At 43.6% G+C, this 21791-nt stretch overlaps 1 protein-coding gene across 1 annotated transcript in view; it reads left to right on the forward strand.

The window, feature by feature from the left end:
- LOC139383491 (MAM domain-containing glycosylphosphatidylinositol anchor protein 2-like) overlaps positions 1-21791 on the forward strand; it is a 240466-nt gene that overhangs the window by 129939 nt on the left and 88736 nt on the right. Inside the window, exons 7-8 of the mRNA XM_071128049.1 lie at positions 1678-2007; positions 4077-4370. Coding sequence (XP_070984150.1) covers positions 1678-2007; positions 4077-4370 — 624 coding nt within the window. The remainder of the gene's footprint in view (positions 1-1677; positions 2008-4076; positions 4371-21791) is intronic.

Raw genomic sequence — 21791 nt, forward strand, 5'->3', positions numbered from 1 at the left:
TGTTGTTTCAAAGTATTATATACCAAATATATAGTAAATGGAAAAGGGCCTGAGAGACTACTGGTAGATCACTTATTACGTCATTTTAAATTGGTACATTGGAAATATTTTTGCTAATATTTTGAATGCTTTTAATGTCCTGCAAATATGCATATGAACTCTTAGGTAAATGGGAAACTGATGTTTATCGAAAACACTGTGGTAAAAAAATGTATGAGCCTCGTGTCGTGAAACATGTACCGCTGTCTTTGAGGAAAAGTGTGTGACAGTTACAATGAAGTCGGAAAACAAACAACCTCAAGTAATTTGTTCATTCACTAAAATGCAACCTCTCTCAGAGAATCTGGGACTTTGGCAGCAAAGCAGCCCCAAACCATGATGCTCCCTCCACCATCGTTTACAGTTGGGATGAGGTTTTGATGTTGGTGTGCTGTGCCTTTTTTTCTCCACACATAATGTTGTGCGTTCCTTCCAAACAACACAACTTTAGTTTCATCTGTCCACAGAATAATTGCTAGTATCGCTGTGGAACATCAAGGTGCTCTTTTGCAAACTTCAGACATGCAGCAATGTTTTTTTTGGATAGCAGTGGCTTCTTCCATGGTGTCCTCCCATGAACACCATTCGTGTTTAGTGTTTTACATATTGTAGACTCGTCAACAGAGTTTCGGTAAGTCTTTAGCTGACACTCTAGGATTCTGCGCTGTGCTCTTGCAGTCATCTTTGCAGGACGGCCACTCCAAGGGAGAGTAGCAACAGTGCTGAAATTTCTCAATTTTTATAGAAAATTTGTCTTACCGTGGACTGACTTTTAGAGATACTTTTGTAACCCTTTCCAGCTTTATGCAAGGCGACAATTCTTTAATCTTAGGTCTTCTGAGATCTCTTTTGTTCGAGGCATGGTTCACATCAGGTAATGCTTCATGTGAATAGCAAACTCAAATTTTGTGAGTGTTTTTTATGGGGCAGGGCAGCTCTAACCAAAATCTCCAATCTCGTCTCATTGAGTCAACTCCAAGTTAGTTGACTCCTGACACCAATTAGCTTTTGAAGAAGTCATTAGCCTAGGGGTTCACATATTTTTTCCAACCTACACTGTGAATGTTTAAATTATGTATTCAATATAGAAAATAAAATCATTTATGTTATCCGTTTAAGCACACTGATGTGATAAAATGTGATCTGATCACATTATATGTAAAATGTATGCATAAATCCAGGAAATTCACATACATTTTCTTGCCACTGTATGACTTATACCCAGTGTTTTTTCTTGGTCTCTAAAGGGAGACGTGACTTCAGATTCCAGTTCTGACACCAATATTATGCTAGCTAGCTTTTTTTTTTTGTACCTTTATTTAACTAGGCAAGTCAGTTAAGAACAAATTCTTATTTTCAATGACGGCCTAGTGTACGTGCCAAACGACAGGGGGTTTGAACTTGCAACCTTCCGGTTACTAGTCCAACGCTCTAACCACTAGGCTACCCTGCTGCCCTTTGGTGAGCTAGCTTTCGTTCAGCTATCTTTATTCAAAACTGTAACCTTTTGTGCCCCCAGGTGGCTGCCATAATTATAAATACAATCAGTACAGTAAGGTTGGTTATTTATAGGAAAAACACGGAACCCAAATTTTTTGCAATAGTGCTGATGTAGCCTATTACTCTTTCTCTCCGTAGGGCTAAAGAAGGGGCGCTTCTGGATCACGCCTGACCCGTACCACAACGACGACAACATCCAAATCGGCCGTGAGGTCAAGATCTCCTGCCAGGTAGAGGCAACGCCCCCTGAGGAGCTTCTGTTCAGTTGGCTGAAGAATGGCCGGCCGCTGCGCAGCTCGGAGCGCATGGTCATCACCCACACTGACCCCGACGTCCAGCCCGGCACTACCAACCTGGACATCATTGACCTCAAGTTCACAGACTTTGGCACGTACACCTGCGTGGCGACGCTGAAGAACGGCGGCATCCCCGAAGTCAGCATCGACGTCAATATCTCTTCGACTACAGGTGAGCAATGGACTGTACTGTACTGTTGTGCTTCTAGTTGTTTAATAGGTTTGTGGCACAGTTGACTAAAGTAGCATATTGTAGGGCTCATCATTACAGGACGATATAGGTTACTGCAGGGCTCTCTAACCCTGTTCCTGGAGAGCAACACTTCTGTAGGTTTTCGCTCTAACCCCAGTTGTATTTAACCTGATTCAGCTTATCTACCCGCTAATTATTAGAATCATGTGTTCTAGATTAGAGTTGGAGCAAAAATTTACAGGACAGTAGCTCTCCAGGAGTTTGGAGAGCCCTGGGTTACAGGGATATGGAAAGTCATCAAGCTCTTTCAGTGTTTATGAAGGATGAGATGATGGGACAGCCCCTCCACACCCCTACCTACCCCTCTTAGTAGGCAATACACAAAGTACATACTACAGTATGTGTGCTTTGATAGGAAGGACACGCCATGACTGAACGATGGCCAGACGTGGCAAAAACACAGACTTCCATTCATATACAGTCCATAATCCTTATGTGTTGGGTTTTAAAGCATTTTCGGGCCAGATTGTTGGGATCTGTCCATTCAATCAGGCATAAATCTGTCGCTAATATGCGCATTCCTACTTCCAAACCTAATGATTATTTACAGCCTGCTAGTGTAGGGTCACCTGTGTTATTTTCTCCTAATTAGCTACTCCCTCTGTAATTTTCCTTTAGTTTGTTGGCGTATGAACTGATGCAAAAGATCTTTAGATGTTTTTTCTTAAAAACAATTGATAATGAGTTAGTAATGCCGGAGCGGAAACATCAAATGTTTGATGATAAGCCCGGACATTATTATTCCTGTTGTGGGCGGGAGGATTGGTAAATTGGCAATGAAACGGAAGGAAAACTTAAAAACATCAAGGAGCTGACCATTAGGATCATTGAAGTCCATTAAAACTACTTTTGTGAGTAGCTACAACTCATAAACCCAGAAATAGATGAGCCTATTTGTGCGGGAGCCTTTGTAGGACATGCTAATGTGCATCAACCTGAAATACACACACACACACACACACACACACACACACACACACACACACACACACACACATGCTTCCCTCTCTGGCACAGGTCTCCTGCAACTACTTATGTAAGTCTCAGGTGGTGTGTGTTCTTTCCTTCCCTCTCATCTAGCTGTCTTGATCGGTTCGTCAGATTCACATTTTTAAGACCTGCATTTGCCTTTGTTGTCACCTCCAGTATATTAACCAATGGAGCAGAGAAGAAGCCTCCAACATGCATTACTAAAATCCATTTGGGCTAAGCAAAGTAAAGCCTATCCAGAATGATTGGCCTGGGTTGGGATGATAGTGTTTGCCTTTGGCAGAGAACCCCCGTAGGAGAGCAGAGCTGAAAGCTCAGGGGGAGATGGCTACCCCTCAAACGCGCCAAATAAATGAGACCTGTCTGTTCATTCGTTGCCTCTCTGTTCTGTGTTCCCTTCCCTTACTCTATTACATATTTGGCGCTATTTTGTATTCATAGCTTTTTATTTCAGTGTAGCAGTGGCGGATTGGGATTGCAGTAGCAGGGGATGAAGGATGAATTGAAACAAGGATACCACAGTCATAGCACTGTTGGAGAGAGAGGGGGGGGGGTGATGGGGTTGTCCAGAGGGTTGGATGGTCAGAATGCACAGGGCAAAAATCTAAGGACTTCCTGAGTCCCACTGAGTGGTTTGTGATATACTGTCTACCAACCCCTAATCCTGGCTGAAGAACTATAGGGTGTTCTTGCCCACCTGATTCAGCTTTTCAAGGTCTAGGTGAATTGTTGATTAGTTGAATCAAGTGTTAGTGCTGGGTTGGGATAAAACTTGGCTCTACCCCAGCAACTTTGTGTAAAGTAACATTGCGTAAACGTAACTTAAAATAGCATCACATAAAGGAACATTACGCAAAGTGACAATACGTAAAGTGACATCACATAAGGTAACATCATATAAGGTAACATCATGGAAAGCAATGTAATGCAACGAAACATCACAAAGTAGCACCACGTAAAGTTAAGTGACGTTAAGTTTCTTTCTCCATCTCTCCCAGTCCCTCCGGAGCTGACGGTGCCGCGAGGCAAGTCCCCCATGGTGGTCCAGGAGGGTGACACAGTGGACCTGCAGTGCCTGGTGTCAGGGAAGCCCAAGCCCATCATCCTCTGGTCGAGGGCCGACAAGGAGGTGCCTATGCCCGATGGCAGCCTTCAGACAGAAAGCTACGATGGTGTGCTGCGCATTGTCAATGTCTCCCGCGAGATGACTGGAACCTACCGTTGCGCCACCAGCCAGTACAACGGCTTCAACGTGAAGCCCCGGGAAGCGCTGGTGGAGCTCACCGTGCAATGTGAGTATTCTGGATATACTGTGTTTTGCAATGGGTTTGAACCATGGTGAGTTACGTTGGTTCCATGAGCTGGAGAGGTCTCTGTAAGGAGAAGGTCAGGAGAGGTGGATGAACCATGCAAAATTCAAAATTATATATTTGAATTGTGACTTGCAATCTGATTGGCACTTATCAGGAGTCGACTGTACACTGCAATGCACATAAGTTTTAAGGGGTTTAAGTTAGATGTGTGGGAATTTCTTATGTTGCTATCTGTATTATATTTTGTTTGATACATCATACCTCATCAATTCAATACATCATTCATTTCAATTAGTAACAGCACATAATCTTGGTGCGTTACGCATTTCGCAAATCATCTCGCCTCGGCTAATTATTAAAACGTCTGGATTCAATTTCCCCAGGTTGAAAGGTTAATGTAACATAATCAATTCCTGATGTACGTTCCACATTCAAAGGAAACATTTCAACACGACTTTAACTCAGTCACACCGAAAAAGTGACAGGAAAGTGTCATATCTCAGTGTTAATGACCATTAGCTTAAGAGAAACGAGAGGCATTTTATAATTGAATAATCCATAACGTTTATTGACCTTGTACATACATGCGTAGGAGGAAATGATCTGGTGACATTATGGAGGAAGACACTATTAGAGGTCATAGAGCTTTGGTGGATGCATACCAAATGGAACCCAATTCCCAATGTAGTGCACTAGTCTGGTCAAAAGTAGTGCACTACATAGGGTGTGAAACATCCAGTCTAATTTATAGCGTCTGTGTTACTCTTAATATCGGAGCGGAGGGAAGATGGCTTCTAGAAATGCAGAGCTGCTCATCGCACGGATCACCGCTTCTAATTTACTAGTGTCAGGCCTCTGAAATCTGTGATCTGTGACCTTATATCCCTCCCACCACCACGCAAAATTACATGGACCGTGAGGTGGGTGAGGAACGATGAGCCGTAGGAAGTGTGTGTGTATGTGTGTGTGTGTGCGTGTGCATGTGCGTGCTGTTGTGGATTCATGAAGGTCTGTGTGTGTTCTGAGCGTGCCTGTGTGCATTAATGGATTAATGCGGAAGTGTGTGTGTGTGTGTGTGTGTGTGTGTGTGTGTCACTAGGCCACACACACTATTCCACAGAAGCTCTCACTGATTCACTGGAGTGAGAGCTCCCCAGGCAGCCTGGCCTCAGAGTTGTCCTTAGTGTGGCCCCAGGAGAACCGTTTGTGGACTGTGCAGAAACAGGCGAGAAGGAGGCTGAAGAGGAAGGAGGGCTGGTCCCAAAGAGCCAGGCATAGTGGGACCTAGCCAGGTACAATCAGAACTACAACAATAGGGCTCTGGTCAAAAGTAGTGAATATAGGGAATAGCGTGCTATTTGGAACAAAGCCTAGCTGCAGCATTGGGATGCAGATGCCACTCTCTCTCTCTTCCCATTCCTGCTCTCTCTGGATGAGTGCACTAAACAGTGTATTGACACAGATAAGGAGGTGTAGGACATGACAGTTGTCTGTTACTTTTACGCAGTGCTATGCACACCTAGGAATTGCAGGAGCGCTACAATAAAACAGGAGTGGCAAACAACAGTAACAACCGGGGCCATGGGATTGAAGGTGGGATTTTCTTTGGCTCATGGTGTCGGTGTAAATATGACAGCGTAAATGCTGGTTATATGCTTGATTAAAATGGGCAATCTGCAATTGCTACACACATTTTGACTTTTAAATCCATTTTATATATGTATATTTAAATGGGAAGTTTACATACACTTAGGTTGGAGTCATTAAAAATAGTTTTTCAACCACTCCACAAATTTTTTGTTAACAAACTATAGTTTTGGCAAGTCGGTTAGGACATCCACTTTGTGCATGACACAAGTAATTTTTCCAACAATTGTTTATAGACAGATTATTTCACTTCTAATTCACTGTATCACAATTCCAGGGGGTCAGAAGTTTACATACACTAAGTTGACTGTGCCTTTAAACAGCTTGGAAAATTCCAGAAAATGATGTCATGGCTTTAGAAGCTTCTGATAGGCATATTTTTTAATTGTTTTATTTGACCTTTATTTAACTAGGCCAGTCAGTTGAGAACAAATTTTCACTGACAGTCTAGGAACAATGGGTTAACTGCCTTGATCAGGGGCAGAACGGCAGATGTTTACCTTGTCAACTCGGGGATTCATTCATTCAATCTTGCAAACTTTAAGTTACTAGTCCAATGCTCTGACCACTAGGCTACCTGCCGCCCAAAATTACATAATTTGAGTCAATTAGAGGTGTACATGTGGATGTATTTCAAGGCCTACCTTCAAACTCAATGCCTCTTTGCTTGACATCATGGGAAAATCAAAAGAAATCAGCCAAGTCATCAGAAAAAAAATTGTAGACCTCCACAAGTCTGGTTCATCCGTGGGAGCAATTTCCAAATGCCGGAAGGTACCACGTTCATCTGTACAAACAATAGTATGCAAGTTTAAACACCATGGGACCACGCAGCCGTCATTCCGCTCAGGAAAGAGACACGTTCTGTGAACGTACTTTGGTGCGAAAAGTGAAAATCAATCCCAGAACAACAGCAAAGGACCTTGTGAAGATGCTGGAGGAAACAGGTACAAAAGTATCTGTATCCACAGTAAAACGAGTCCTATGTCGACATAACCTGAAAGGCCGCTCAGAAAGGAAGAAGTCACTGCTCCAAAACCGCCATAAAAAAGCCAGACTACGGTTTGCAACTGCACATGGGGACAAAGATCGTGCTTTTTGGAGAAATGTCCTCTGGTCTGATGAAACAATAATGAAACTGTTTGGCCATAATGACCATCGTTATGTTTGGAGGAAAAAGGGGGAGGCTTGCAAGCCAAAGAACAGCATCCCAACCATGAAGCACGCGGGTGGCAGCGTCATGTTGTGGGGGTGCTTTGCTGCAGGAGGGACTGGTGCACTTCACAAAATAGATGGCATCATGAGGACGGAAAATTACGTGGATATTGTGGCAGACCAGGGGGTTGGGTCAAAAGGTTTACACAGATCAGACACGGACAGAGTAGGATTAGCTCAGCTTCAAAGGTGTTTATTAAAATAATACTCCAAAAGAAAAGAATAGGTCTCCCCCAAGAAACCCTCTCTGGGATACCATCTTCTGGTTTCCGGGTCTTGCTGTATCCTGTGGGGATCAAAAACTGAACTCCCTCCTGTTACCTCTGGTACCATCCCCAACTATACGGGAGTCCTTTCCTCCCCCAGTCTCTCCCTTGTGTGCTGCCCTTCTGGCAGCTTTATGGTACAGCTGGTGAGCAATCAGCCCTTGATTACTCACAAATCCCTAATCAGCCCCAATTAGTCCTGGCTGGAGAGCCCGTCGAGACCTGGCACGTCCAGCAGATGGAGCCATCGCCTCGTGATATATACTCCGTCTGTCACCAGGCCTCGTCGAGTCTCCCCCTGGGGGCTGACCTATTGTACCCCCATTAGCTCTGTCGGGGAGGGGACTATCATCAGTGCGACGTATGTCTCCCTTCTCGATAGGGCATCCGTGTTTCCATGCTTCGCCCCTGACCTGTGCACAACAGAAAAAGAGAAGCGTTGAAGGGACAAGAACCACCTGGTGACCCGATCGTTTGTATCTCTTTCCCTGGCCATCCAGACCGTGACAATGGTGAAAGTGGGTACCTAATAGGTAATACTTGAGTATCTAGCGCCCATTCCCACTAGACACTCTTTCTCAACAATAGAGTATTTTTTTTTCTCTGGGTATCAGCTTTCGGTTGATGTACATGATGGGGTGCTCCTCCCCATCGTGTATCTGGGACCGAACGGCCCCTAGTCCCGTGTCACATGCATCCGTCTGAACCAACATCAGCACCTGGAAATCGGGCATTACGAGAATCGGATGGGAGCACAGCACTTCCTTCAGGCGGCTGAATGCCGCTTCTGTCTCGTCCGTCCATTTCACTGTTTTCGGGTGGCGGGCCCTGGTTAGATTGGTAAGGGGGTAAGCTATAGCCGCAAAGTTGGGGATAAACCGGCTATAGTATCCTGCCAGTCCCAGGAAGGACTTGACCTGGGCCTTGGTGCGTGGAACAGGCCAGTCACGTACCACGTGAACCTTCCTCTCCTGGGGCTTTCAAAAACCCCAGGTACTCCACCACCTCAAATCCTAGTTTGCATTTCTTGGGGTTCGCGGTCAACCCGGGCTTGTCTGAGCGCGTCCAGCACTGCCTATGCCGCTGCGTACTGCTGGTGTGGTCGAAGTACTTCAGTCGCTGGAATGTGGCGGGGCTCCGTGCAGACTGAACGGGAGCACTCGGTACTGATACAATCCGTCTGGTGTCAAAAACACTGTCTTCTCCCGGGAGGAGACTTCCAACAGTACCTGCCAATATCCTCTGGTCAGGTCAACGGTGCTGATGTACCGGGTCTTTCCCAAATGGTCGATGAGCTCGTCCACCCTCGGCATGGGGTAGGTGTCAAACAAGCTAATGTCGTTCACACCCTGGAAATCATTACAGAAGTGCAGGCTACCGTCCGGTTCGGGCACCAACACGATGGGGCTGCACCATGCACTGTGAGACTCTTCAACGACCCCCATCCTCAGCATAGCCTCCACTTCCTGTTTCACGGCTTTCCTTCGGGCCTCCGGAATCTGATATGGCCTCTTTCGTACCGTTTCCCCGGGCAGGGTATGGGTGTGGTGTTCAATGAGGGTCGTGCGGCCCTGCTTCTCGGAGTACACCGCCGTGTTCCGATCGACAAGCTCCCTGAGCTCTTGCTTCTGGGCCGGGTCGAGGTCCTCATTGCTCGGGACCACCACTTGTACCATTGGCGTCCTTGGTCCCGACCATAACACGCCAAGGCTGTCCTCTCGTGCCATTTCTTCAACAGGTTCACGTGGTAAATCTGTTGGGGTTTCCGTCTCCCGGGCTGCGGTACGCGGTAATTGACAGGTCACAGCTTCTCAATCACCTCGTAGGGCCCGTTCCATGTTGCCAGGAACTTACTTTTGACCGTGGGGATCAAGAACAACACCCTGTCTCCCACCTGGAATTCTCGGGGCTGGGCACCCCGATTGTAGACCTGGGCTTGGGTGCATTGGGCCTTCTCCATATGTTCCTCACGACTGGCAATATGGCTGTCATCCGCTCCCTTATCGTCTCCACATGCTCTACCATGCTGCGTAAGGGGGTCGGTTGGGCTTCCCACACCTCCTTGGCGTGGTCCAGTAGGCCGCGTGGCATCCTGCCGTAGAGAGGAGTTTGAAAGGGGAAAACCCAGTGGAGGATTAGGTGGGGTAGCTGGTCCCAGTTCATCCCGTCCTACTCGATGACCTTCCACAGCATTTGTTTGAGCATTTTATTTATTTATTTTAGTCCTGGCCGGAGAGCCTGTCGAGACCTGGCACGTCCAGCAGATGGAGCTATCGCCTCGTGATGTATACGCCGTCTGTCACCAATCCTCGACAAGTCTCCCCCTGGTGGCTGACCTGCTACACGCCTCAATATATTGATGCAACATCTCAAGACATCAGTCAGGAAGTTAAAGCTTGGTTGCAAATGGGTCAGACTTTTACATACACTCAATTAGTATTTGGTAGCATTGCCTTTAAATGGTTTAACTCAAACGTTTTGGGTAGCCTTCCAAAAGCTTCCCACAATAAGTTGGGTGAATTTTGGCCCATTCCTCTTGACAGAGCTGGCGTAACTAAGTCAGGTTTGTAGGCCTCCTTGCTCGCACACGCTTTTTCAGTTCTGCCCACAAATGTTCTATAGGATTGAGGTCAGGGCTTTGTGATGGCCACTCCAATACCTTGAATTTGTTGTCCTTAGGCCATTTTGCCACAACTTTGGAAGTATGCTTGGGGTCATTGTCCATTTGGAAGAGCCATTTGCGACCAAGCTCTAAGTTCCTGCCTTGAGATGTTTTTTTGTATATATATAATTATTTATTACAAAAAAACACAAGGAAGGGGCAACATTAAAGTATTAGAACATGAAGGACAAACAATACAGCATCAAGACACTATCAAACATGTATCAGTCTTTCTGCAACAGAGCCATCCTTATGTGTGAGGGTGCGTGTGCATGATAGTGATATAAAATATGTCATAGTTTCCTTTTTCATGATAACAATCTTGTGAAGCCCGAACCCTGCAATACCCCCCCCCCCCCCCCCCACACAGTTCCCCAATAGCTGTCCCTCAACCATTCGAGACCCCCCCCCCCCGGGAATAAAAAATAAATAAATAATATTAATTCCATTCCCCACCCCCATGAACCCCCCCAATGCACCAACAACCTAGAGAATGAACTAAAGAGAAAAAAGGAAAAGACAGAAAACAGCAAACAACAATGCAAAAAAAATACACAAAATAATATGTTTAAAACAAAGGACATCAAGGACAACTGAAATCATAATAGCAATGCATACATTATATGTTTGTGTGCATGTCTGGCACTATTATGTATGTGTGTGTTCTTGTATGTGTTTATTTGAATGAGAGTGTGTGTATATGCATGTGTACAAACACCTGCACGGCATCAGCCTCAGGCAGACTGGCATTAGTTGTAAAACACTGCCACTTAGAGTCATTCAAATGTACCTTTATTATGTTTTATTTTGACTTTTTTTCCCCTTTATCTTTTGACCATCATTCTCTCTCACACAGCAACTCCACTCCCACTTGTCTCCAATTCCACATACCAACCCTCAGCTTCCCTTAGCCCATCCCATCTATCTCTGCTGGCCACCCACTTCGTGTTTCTACGCAACACATATCTTTCAACTCTGCTATGATGTTTAACGTGCAATTTCAATCTATCTAATCGAATAGATTTTCAAACATCTTTCCCATTAATACAGGTATTTTATCAACCAGCACATTTGAGTTCAGCCATAATATTTGTTGTAACATTTGTTCTATCTTTTCAGGGGGATGAAATTGAAATTGTAGCCAGCTCTGCAATGCTTGTTTGAAAAAGGCAGATACTTTGAAAAAATGATCATTTTCAATTAATAAAAACGAGACATGGCAAAAAGGCAAAAAGGCCATTTTTAAACAATGGATGATCTTTTCTTATTAATCCACTTGAGAACCATTTAGGGTTCAAATTCAACTTTTGATTGAGTGAAGCTTTTAGAGAGAGGTTTAGTGCTTTTATATTTAATAATCTCAACCCACCCAATTCATATTCATTATATAGATAGGCTCGTTTTATTTTGTCTGGTTTAGCATCCCAGATAAAGCAAAATATTTTTTGATCATATGATTTGAAAAACGAATCATCAGGAGTAGGCAGTGCCATAAGTAAGTGAGTAAACTGAGATATGATTAAGGACTTAATCAGGGTAATTTTTCCATAAATAGACAGGTATTTACCTCTCCAAGGTTGCGGGATCTTGTCTATTTTTACAAGTTTTCTATTGAAATTCATTGTGGAGAGCTTATTTATATATTTTGTGATATGAATAACGAGTATGTCTACTTATAGGCAAACTGCAGAGTAATGTAAAAGTTGTATTTTTTAAGGATCCAATAGGTAATATTGTACACTTATCATGATTAGGTTTTAGTCCAGAGAGTACAGAAAAGTTATCTTTAATGAGACATTGCGGGTATTTAGCTTGCGGACTTAACATAGAACTTGAGTCATCGGCATACATGGACACCTTTTGTTTTTAAGCCTTGGATTTATAATCCTCTAATGTTGTTATTGGATCTGATTTTAATGGCTAGCATTTCGATAGCCATAACAAGTAGATATGGTGACAGTGTACACCCTTGTTTAACTACTCTTGACAATTCAAAACTCTCTGAGAAGTAGCCGTTATTTACTATTTTACACCTGGGGTTGCTATACATTATTTTTACCCATTTTATAAGAGAATTACCGAAATTGAAAAAATCCAGCCATTTATAAATAAAATCCAGTCTTACTTTTTCAAATGCCTTTTCAAAATCCGCTATGAATACCATTCCTGGCTTCTTATATGTTTCATGAGGTTCTATTATTTCTAGTAGTTGTCGTATATTATCTCCAATGTATCATCCATGTAAAAAACCTGTCTGATCAGGATGAACAATACCTGGTAAAACCTTTTTAGTTCTGAGTGCTATGCATTTTGCTAGTATTTTTGCATCACAACATTGAAGTTTAAGGGGCCTCCAGTTTTTTTAGATAGACCGGAAATTTGCCATCTGGGTCTTGTTTTAATAATAGAGAAATCATACCTTCCTGCTGAGTACCTGGCAGACTACCATTTCTATAGGAGTATTTAAAACAATCTAAAGGTTGTTGTGGAATGGGCAAGGGATGTAACTTACCCTTGGGTAAGTGTCTCGGAGCCTTACACTGGGCACACACCGAGCAGGAGGAGACATAAACCCTCACGTCCTTAGCCAAAGTGGGCCACCAGTACTTCCCAGTCAGACAGCTCACTGTCCGACCGATCCCCGGATGACGAGAGGGAGACGTGTGGGCCCAATAGATCAACTGGTCACGGACAGCAGACGGAACGGAATGTACATACGCCCACGGGACACTGGAGGGAAGCAGGCTCTGTACGCATCCTGCTCAATGTCCGCATCCAGCTCCCACACGACCGGCGCTACCAGGCAGGAGGCCGGGAGTATGGGAGTCTGATCCATGGGCCGCTCCTCTGTGTCATACAGCCGGGACAGTGCGTCTGCCTTCTGATTCTGGGATCCTAGTCTGTAGGAGAGGGTAAACACAAAACGGGTAAAGAACATGGCCCACCTTGCCTGACGAGGATTCAGTCTCCTCGCTGCCCGGATGTACTCCATCCTTTGGTGGTCAGTCCAGATGAGGAAAGGGTGTTTAGCCCCCTCAAGCCAATGTCTCCACGCCTTCAACGCTTTAACCACAGGCAACAACTCCCGGTCCCCCACATCATAGTTACGGTCCTCCTGGGCTGAGCTTCTTCGAGAAGAAAGCACAGGGGCGGAGTTTCGGTGGCGTGCCCTAGCGCTGTGAGAGCACGGCTCCTATCCCAGCCCCGGACGCATCCACCTCCACTATTAATGCCAAAGAGGGATCCGGATGGGCCAGCACGGGAGCCGAAGTAAACAGAGCTCTTAAGCTCAAAAGCCCTTTCCGCCTCAGCCGACCACTGCAAGCTTACAGGACCCACCTTCAGCAGTGAGGTAATGGGCGCAGCAACCTGGCCAAAACCCTGGATAAATCTCCGGTAGTAATTGGCAAACTCTAAAAATCGCTGCACCTCCTTTACCGTGGTGGGAGTCGGCCAATTACGCACGGCTGCAATGGGATCACTCTCCATCTCCACCCATGATGTGCAATTGCAATACCCTAGGAAGGAGGCAGCCTGCTAAAAGAACAGGCATTTCTCAGCCTTGACATACAGGTCATGCTCCAACAGTCGTCCAAGTACCTTGCTCACCAAGGACACATGCTCGGCGCGTGTAGCGGAGTATATCAGAATGTCATCGATACAGTGCCTTGCGAAAGTATTCAGCCCCCTTGAACTTTGCGACCTTTTGCCACATTTCAGGCTTCAAACATAAAGATATAAAACTGTATTTATTTGTGAAGAATCAACAACAAGTGGGACACAATCATGAAGTGGAACGACATTTATTGGATATTTCAAACTTTTTTAACAAATCAAAAACTGAAAAATTGGGCGTGCAAAATTATTCAGCCCCTTTACTTTCAGTGCAGCAAACTCTCTCCAGAAGTTCAGTGAGGATCTCTGAATGATCCAATGTTGACCTAAATGACTAATGATGATAAATACAATCCACCTGTGTGTAATCAAGTCTCCGTATAAATAAACCTGCACTGTGATAGTCTCAGAGGTCCGTTAAAAGCGCAGAGAGCATCATGAAGAACAAGGAACACACCAGGCAGGTCCGAGATACTGTTGTGAAGAAGTTTAAAGCCGGATTTGGATACAAAAAGATTTCCCAAGCTTTAAACATCCCAAGGAGCACTGTGCAAGCGATAATATTGAAATGGAAGGAGTATCAGACCACTGCAAATCTACCAAGACCTGGCCGTCCCTCTAAACTTTCAGCTCATACAAGGAGAAGACTGATCAGCGATGCAGCCAAGAGGCCCATGATCACTCTGGATGAACTGCAGCGATCTACAGCTGAGGTGGGAGACTCTGTCCATAGGACAACAATCAGTCGTATATTGCACAAATCTGGCCTTTATGGAAGAGTGGCAAGAAGAAAGCCATTTCTTAAAGATATCCATAAAAAGTGTCGTTTAAAGTTTGCCACGAGCCACCTGGGAGACACACCAAACATGTGGAAGAAGGTGCTCTGGTCAGATGAAACCAAAATTGAACTTTTTGGCAACAATGCAAAACGTTATGTTTGGCGTAAAAGCAACACAGCTGAACACACCATCCCCACTGTCAAACATGGTACTGAACGCTGTCTTCCACTCGCCTCCCTCCCGGATACGCACCAGGTTATACGCACTCCTGAGATCCAGTTTCGTGAAGAAGCGCGCCCCATGCATTGACTCAATCGCCGTGGCGATAAGAGGTAACGGGTAACTGTACCTCACCATGATTTGATTGAGACCTCTATAGTCAATGCACGGGCGTAAACCTCCATCCTTCTTCTTCACGAAAAAGAAACTTGAGGAGGCTGTTGAAGTAGAGGGCCAAATGTACCCCTGATGCAGAGATTCAGAGACATATTCACCGTCTTCGCTTGCGAAAGGGGATACACGTGACTCCTGGGAAGCTCAGCATCTGCCAGGAGATTTATCGCATAAATCCCCGTCGATGAGGTGGTAATTGAGTCGCCATCTTTTTACAGAAGGCGAGAGCCAAATTGGCATAGTCTGGGGGGGATGTGCACGGTGGAGACCTGGTCTGGACTTTCCACCTTGGTAGCACCAATGGAAACCCCTACACACCTCCCTGAGCACTCTCGCGACCACCCCGTGAAAGCCCTCTGTTGCCAGGAAATAGTGGGTTTATGCAGAGCCAACCAGGGAAGGCAGAGTACCACAGGAAACGCAGGAGAGTCAATGAGGAAGAGACTGATTCTCTCCTCATGGCTCCCCTGCATAACCATGGCCAAGGAGATGGTGGCCTCCCTGATTAGCCCGGACCCTAATGGTCGACTATCTAGAGCATGTACCTGGAAGGGTCTAACTATAGGAAAAATGGGGATCCCTAACCTAATGTCTAATGCTCTGTCAATAAAATTCCCAGCTGCGCCTGAATCGACGAGCACCTTATGCTGGGAATGTGGGGAAAACTTGGAGACAACCCCGGTTGTGCTGGTCGAGGCACTGGAGAGACTGTCTCTCCCAGCGGTCCATGGTCTGGACAACGCGATCCATCATGGCCCCTAAGATGATATAACATGGCCGAATGTTCCTGGACGCGCTCCTCGACTCCTCTAACCGGGGTACCTGCTCCTGCTGACTCCATTGGAGGTGTGTCATTCTGTCAAGGGGTGTACTAGAGGCAAAGTCAGTTGCAGGAGAGCAGAGTAATAATAACAGGCGCACTTTTTTTCCCGTTCCAAAACGAGAGCACTACATAAATAAAACGGGCTCAAAACACGGAACATAACAAAAGTAAGGCGTGTAACAAAACACCACAATAACATGAAACAATTACACGCAAATACATGATGGGAAAACAAAGGGTTAAATACAAGTAGATTGATTGGGGAAATGAAAACCAGGTGTGTATGAAAGAAGACAAGACCAATGGATATATGAAAAATGGAGCGGCGATGGCTAGAAAGCCGGTGACGTCGATCGCCGAACGCCGCCCGAACAAAATCGTGACATATGTGAATGCCAGTTAGATGATGATCCGATCGCATTCTGTCACCTATTAAAACTTTATTGACGTTTGATGCAAGAGAGAAAGAGACAAGAAAGTAGTCAAGATGACTAGCTTGATTAAGTCTCCTCCATGTATATCTCACTAGGTCTGGGTTTTTTAGTCTCCAAATATCCACTATTTCTAATGTGTCCATAATATTTGTGATTTCCTTAAGGGCACGGTGATGATAGTTTGTTGAGTGATTACCTTTACGGTCCATTGACGTACTTAACACTGTGTTATAGTCTCCTACCATAAGGATTAGATCATTTGTTGCCTGTAAATTAAATGAATTGGTATAAAGGTTTTCGAAGAAGTGTGGAACATCCTGATCTGGACCATATAGATTAATGAGCCAAATCTCTTTTGCGTCCACTTTCATTTTCAAAACGATCCACCTTCCTTGCGAATCATTCCTGATTATTTGCACCTTCAGATCAACATTTTTGTTAATTAATATCATCACACCCTTTGAGTTCCTTTGTCCATGACAGAAAATTATTTCACCACCCCATTCATTTTTCCACGCAACTTCATCTAAGGATGTAGAGTGAGTTTCCTGTAAACAGTATATGTTATATTCCTTTTCTGTTAGTATTGTAAAGACTGATCTTATTTTTTTACAATCTGCTAAACCGTTACAATTATAACTGGCTATACTTATTTCACCCATTACCATAACTAGATACTATTCTCAGGCTAAATTTACCATAATTAGTGATTGTAAAGTTACTGCTGTCAGGGGTATTATGAAGGTCAAAATTAGAGCCTTCAAATGTCTGATATTTATAATTCAAGAAATAGGTTAGGTTCTAAAAATATTTTTTTTATTCCCTTGCCTGTTTGCCTCTGAGCCAATGCCACAGATGTTAGAAAATTTATACAAATGATGTGTGTAACAAATCTAAGTAGTTGTTACGATTTCGTTTCGAAGGTAGGTAAGGAGTCAAGCGCAGGAGAGCAGAGATGTCAATGTAGCGTTTCCTTTTAATAGGCAAGTCCAAAAACAGTACAGGTACAATCACCAACAAAACAACGCCCAAGACAATGGGAACTCACAGTTACTCACGGAAGGAGAATAAACCACCGGTCCTTACTATAATAAACACACCTGAATAAACTAAGGAAAGCCTCCACAAGCAACATGAAAATAATCCATCACAAATCTAAGCGTGGAAACATGGGTAAATATACACACAGGAATTAAAGCAAATGAAAACCAAGTGTGAATGAACCAAAGACAAAACAAACGGAAAAAGATAAATGGATCGGTGATGGCTAGTAGGCCGACCGCCGAGCACCGCAAGGAGAGGAACCACCTTCGGTGGAAGTCGTGACAGTAGGTTGATGTATATGATATTGGATATGATATAATGAGAGTGTGTATGATGTTTGTATAAGACTATAATGTGACTATAATGACTATAAAATATAAGACTATAATGTGTGATGTCCAAATAAATAATAACTCTGCCAATTTGCATGTTTGAGTTTCTATGTTTGTAACATGTAGTGCGTATAGCCTTAATATTCATAATTGTAATCCATATCGTATCACCATCATAGTTGCATCATAATTACCTTTAACATAATTGAAAAACACATCCCAGCATTTCCATAGCAATTGACGGTTCACATGATCATGAAAGAGACCTTGCATTACTCTAGAGACGGCTTCACTACAGTACAAATGTATTCCGTACAATATGTATTATTCCCCAATGCCCCTATTTTGATATCTTCCGCTTGCTTGTTGTAGACAAATGCATAAAAAAGATAGACAAACAGTAAACACATTCAATTATAAAACAGTTCTCAACAAGAGGGAGAGAAGAGAGCGAGATCAGGTATGTGTGTGGGTATGTATAAATCTGTGTGTAGTTGAGTACGTGTGTGTTCATATCCACTTCATAATGTTCAGATATTTTAAACAGTTCCCATACCCTCTTTTTTTTCGTAAACTGAAGTCCCTGTAGAATTTAGTACAGCCACGGTGTTATGGAGCTGTCTTGGAATAGCTGTCCATCTATAAAGAGTTTGTCCGCAATGATAAAGGCACGCCTACCATCCATCCTTTGTTGTCATTGTACCAGATACAGTCTCTTATGATGTTCGTTTATCTCCTTTGGAAATTGGTCATTGAGACCGAATTTGGTCCCTTTAAGATCCCTTCCTCTGCTCTTGATCTGCTCCTTTTGTTGGTAGTGCTCAAATTTTGCGATGATCGGTCGGGGACCCTTGGTCTTGTCGCTCCGAGCTCCAAGTCTGTGTACTCGGTGGAAAGCCACCTTGTTTACAGTCTCTATAGAAAGTTTCAATGCGGATTTCATGAATTCTCTGATTGCGCCCTCTGGATAATTGGATTCATCCTCAGGAATACCAAGAGAAAAAAAAAGATTTTCACACATACAACGACTTTGTATGTCTAGTATCGTCTCCTTCATCACCCTGTTTTCTCTGAGTAGACAATCCATGTTGGAACCGTATATTTTTTTACCTTGGCTGTGAGTGTCTTGTTTTCTCTTTGGAGCTTTAGAATTTCACTCTGGCTGAACTCCAAACTCCCCCTCAGCCCTGCTACCTCCTCACACAACTTTTCCATTGTTCCATCTCTACCTCAATGGTAAGTAAATTGTCCGTGTCTGTAGATGAATCTGTTTTTATTTTTTTGTCAGATGAAAGTCATTTTTTGAGGTGGTCGGATCTTTCCACAAAGGAGTATGTTGTTCCTCCATAGCGTAAAGCTGTTGGTACTCATCGATTTCCCTCAGGATCTGCTTGGTATCCAGATTGGCTCTATACTGCAACCAGTTGTTTTACGAAAAGATAACAATGAGTCTTTCCCACTACGACGACAGGTGTGTGTAGTACAGCCAGATAGCACTCGCGGAATCCACGCAAAAAAAAGGAACACAAACTTGCAGTCCCAGCCATAAAGGTTAACCGTGTTGTGGAATCCTTAGTAACAAAACTTTAGTTTGGATTAAACCGAGTGTAGACAGTACAGTGTCCTGTTGCGCACTCTGATGACGTCTCTCTCTTGAGATGTTGCTTCAATATATCCATAATTTTCCTCCATCTATTTTGTGAAGTGCTCCACTCCCTCCTGCAGCAAAGCACCCCACAACATGATGCTGCAATCCCCGTGCTTCACGGTTGGGATGGTGTTCTTCGGCTTGCAAGCCTCCCCCTTTTCCTCCAAACATAACAATGGTCATTATGGCCAAACAGTTCTATTTTTGTTTCATCAGAACAGAGGACATTTCTCCAAAAATAATTATCTTTGTCCCCATGTGCAGTTGCAAACCATAGTCTGGATTTTTTTGGAAGCAGTGGCTTCTTCCTTGCTGAGCAGCCATTCGAGTTATGAGGCTATAGGACTCGTTTTACTGTGGATGTAGATACTTTTGTACCTGTTTCCTCCAGCATCTTCACACGGCCATTTGCTGTTGTTCTGGGATTGATTTGCACTTTTCGCACCAAAGTACGTTCACAGAATGCGTCTCCTTCCTGAGCGGTACGACGGTTGCGTGGTCCCATGGTGTTTATAATAGCGTACTATTGTTTGTACAGATGAACGTGGTACCTTCAGGCGTTTGGAATTTGCTCCAAAGAATGAACCAGACCTGTGGAGGTCTACAATTTTTTTTCTGAGGTCTTGGCTGATTTCTTTTTGATTTTCCCATGATGTCAAGCAAAGAGGTACTGAGTTGGAAGGTAGGCCTTGAAATACATCCACAGGTACACCTCCAATTGACTTAAATGTAAACTTCTGACCCCCTGGAATTGTGATACAGTAAATTATAAGTTAAATAATCTGTCGGTGAACAATTGTTGGAAAAATGACTTGTGTCATGCACAAAGTATATGTCCTATCCGACTTGCCAACACTATAGTTTGTGAACAAGAAATGTGTGGAGTGGTTGAAAAACTAGTTTTAACGACTCCAACCTAAGTGTATGTAAACTTCCGACTTCAACTGTGTATATACCCAATAATGTATTGAAGAGTATAACTTATAAATAGATGCCTCATGAGCTCAGTTCAACTGTCGTACCCCATCAGATCCCAAAATATAAGCTTGTTTTACTCTTTTGTTTGTAAACAATGTAATTGCTCAAAAATACTGTATAGCTTCAAAACATGGTTAAAACTATCATTTTGATATAACTCATGATCAGTCCTTGTAGCCATGGCTCTGTCCATGAATTTGAGAGTGGTTACATTTCTCCAGCCCCATCTCACAGCTCTTTACCAAAACAGCGGCTGGGTGCATTCAAAGGTATTTCTAGTTAACATTTTACACCACTGTAGCCCTAACCCTTATTCTAGCACTAACCCTTACCCTCACCCTAAGTACAGTGTAACCATGAGTAATTACAATACTTGTTACACTGTACAGGAATAATTACACAGTAACAAGTGCACAGTCATGTAACGTGTGAACTATTTTGGCTAGCTAGTTATCTCTATAGTCTCTACACAGGTTGTATAGTGCTATTCCATCTGTAAATATCCCACCCAACTTCCTCATCCCCATATTATTATTATTTTTTGCTCCTTTGCACCCCAGTATCTCTACTTGCACATTCATCTTCTGCAAATCTATCACTCCAGTGTTTAATTTGCTAAATTGTAATTATTTCGCCGCTATGGCCTATTTATTGCCTTACCTCCGTAATCTTACTACATTTGCACACACTATATACAGATTTTTCTATTGTGTTATTGACTGTACGTTTGTTTATCTCATGTGTAACTCTGTTGTTGTTTGTGACGCACTGCTTTACTTTATCTTGGCCAGGTCGCAGTTGTAAATGAGAACTTGTTCTCAACTGGCCTAACTGGTTAAATAAAGGTGAAATAAAATATTAAAATAATTACATTTGTTTGTTCTACAAATCACGACACAGACAATATTCCATCAACCAGATCCTACCACTGAATTGAATGTAACACTTATATATACTTACATCTCTATGGGCAACACTCTAGTCTACCAGATCCACAGTGGTAGCTCATAGTTTGAGTTTCACACTCAAAGATGTATGTAAACAGCTTTACAGCTGCTCCTGCTGTTCTGTATGCATGCGTGCAATCGTGCAAGTGAGTGACTCACTGATGTTGTTTGTGGTTGCTTGCCATTTTAACGGCTCTCCACTCATTATGCAACTCCCATGCAGCCATGTCCTTGAGCATGAGGGCTTAGGTTAATTCACTATGAATACAGCATGCCGTATTGTTAGCCTCTAATAATGAAAGTACATTGAATGTGATGTTCCACAGTAGTTCGCCTGCTAGCCGTGAGGTCTGTACATTCTGTACAGAAGGAAGATGTACATTACTTGCATGTGTATTTCTGCTTCTCAATAAAAACTTATTTGAAAAACAAAACCTTGGCAGTGAGGGAATCCTGTTCTTCTTGTGTCATGGACATGATACATATATTCTAGGCTTGAGGAGTGTTTTGTAGGAAAATTACTATTTCTTATCAAACATATGCATGTACACCAGGCTAAATGTGCTGATGCCATGTTGATTTGGGGTGGTTCCCAAATAACACCCGAGTTAATGTAT

This window comes from Oncorhynchus clarkii, chromosome 25 (genome assembly GCF_045791955.1).
Source record: "Oncorhynchus clarkii lewisi isolate Uvic-CL-2024 chromosome 25, UVic_Ocla_1.0, whole genome shotgun sequence".
Lineage (NCBI taxonomy): Eukaryota > Metazoa > Chordata > Actinopteri > Salmoniformes > Salmonidae > Oncorhynchus > Oncorhynchus clarkii.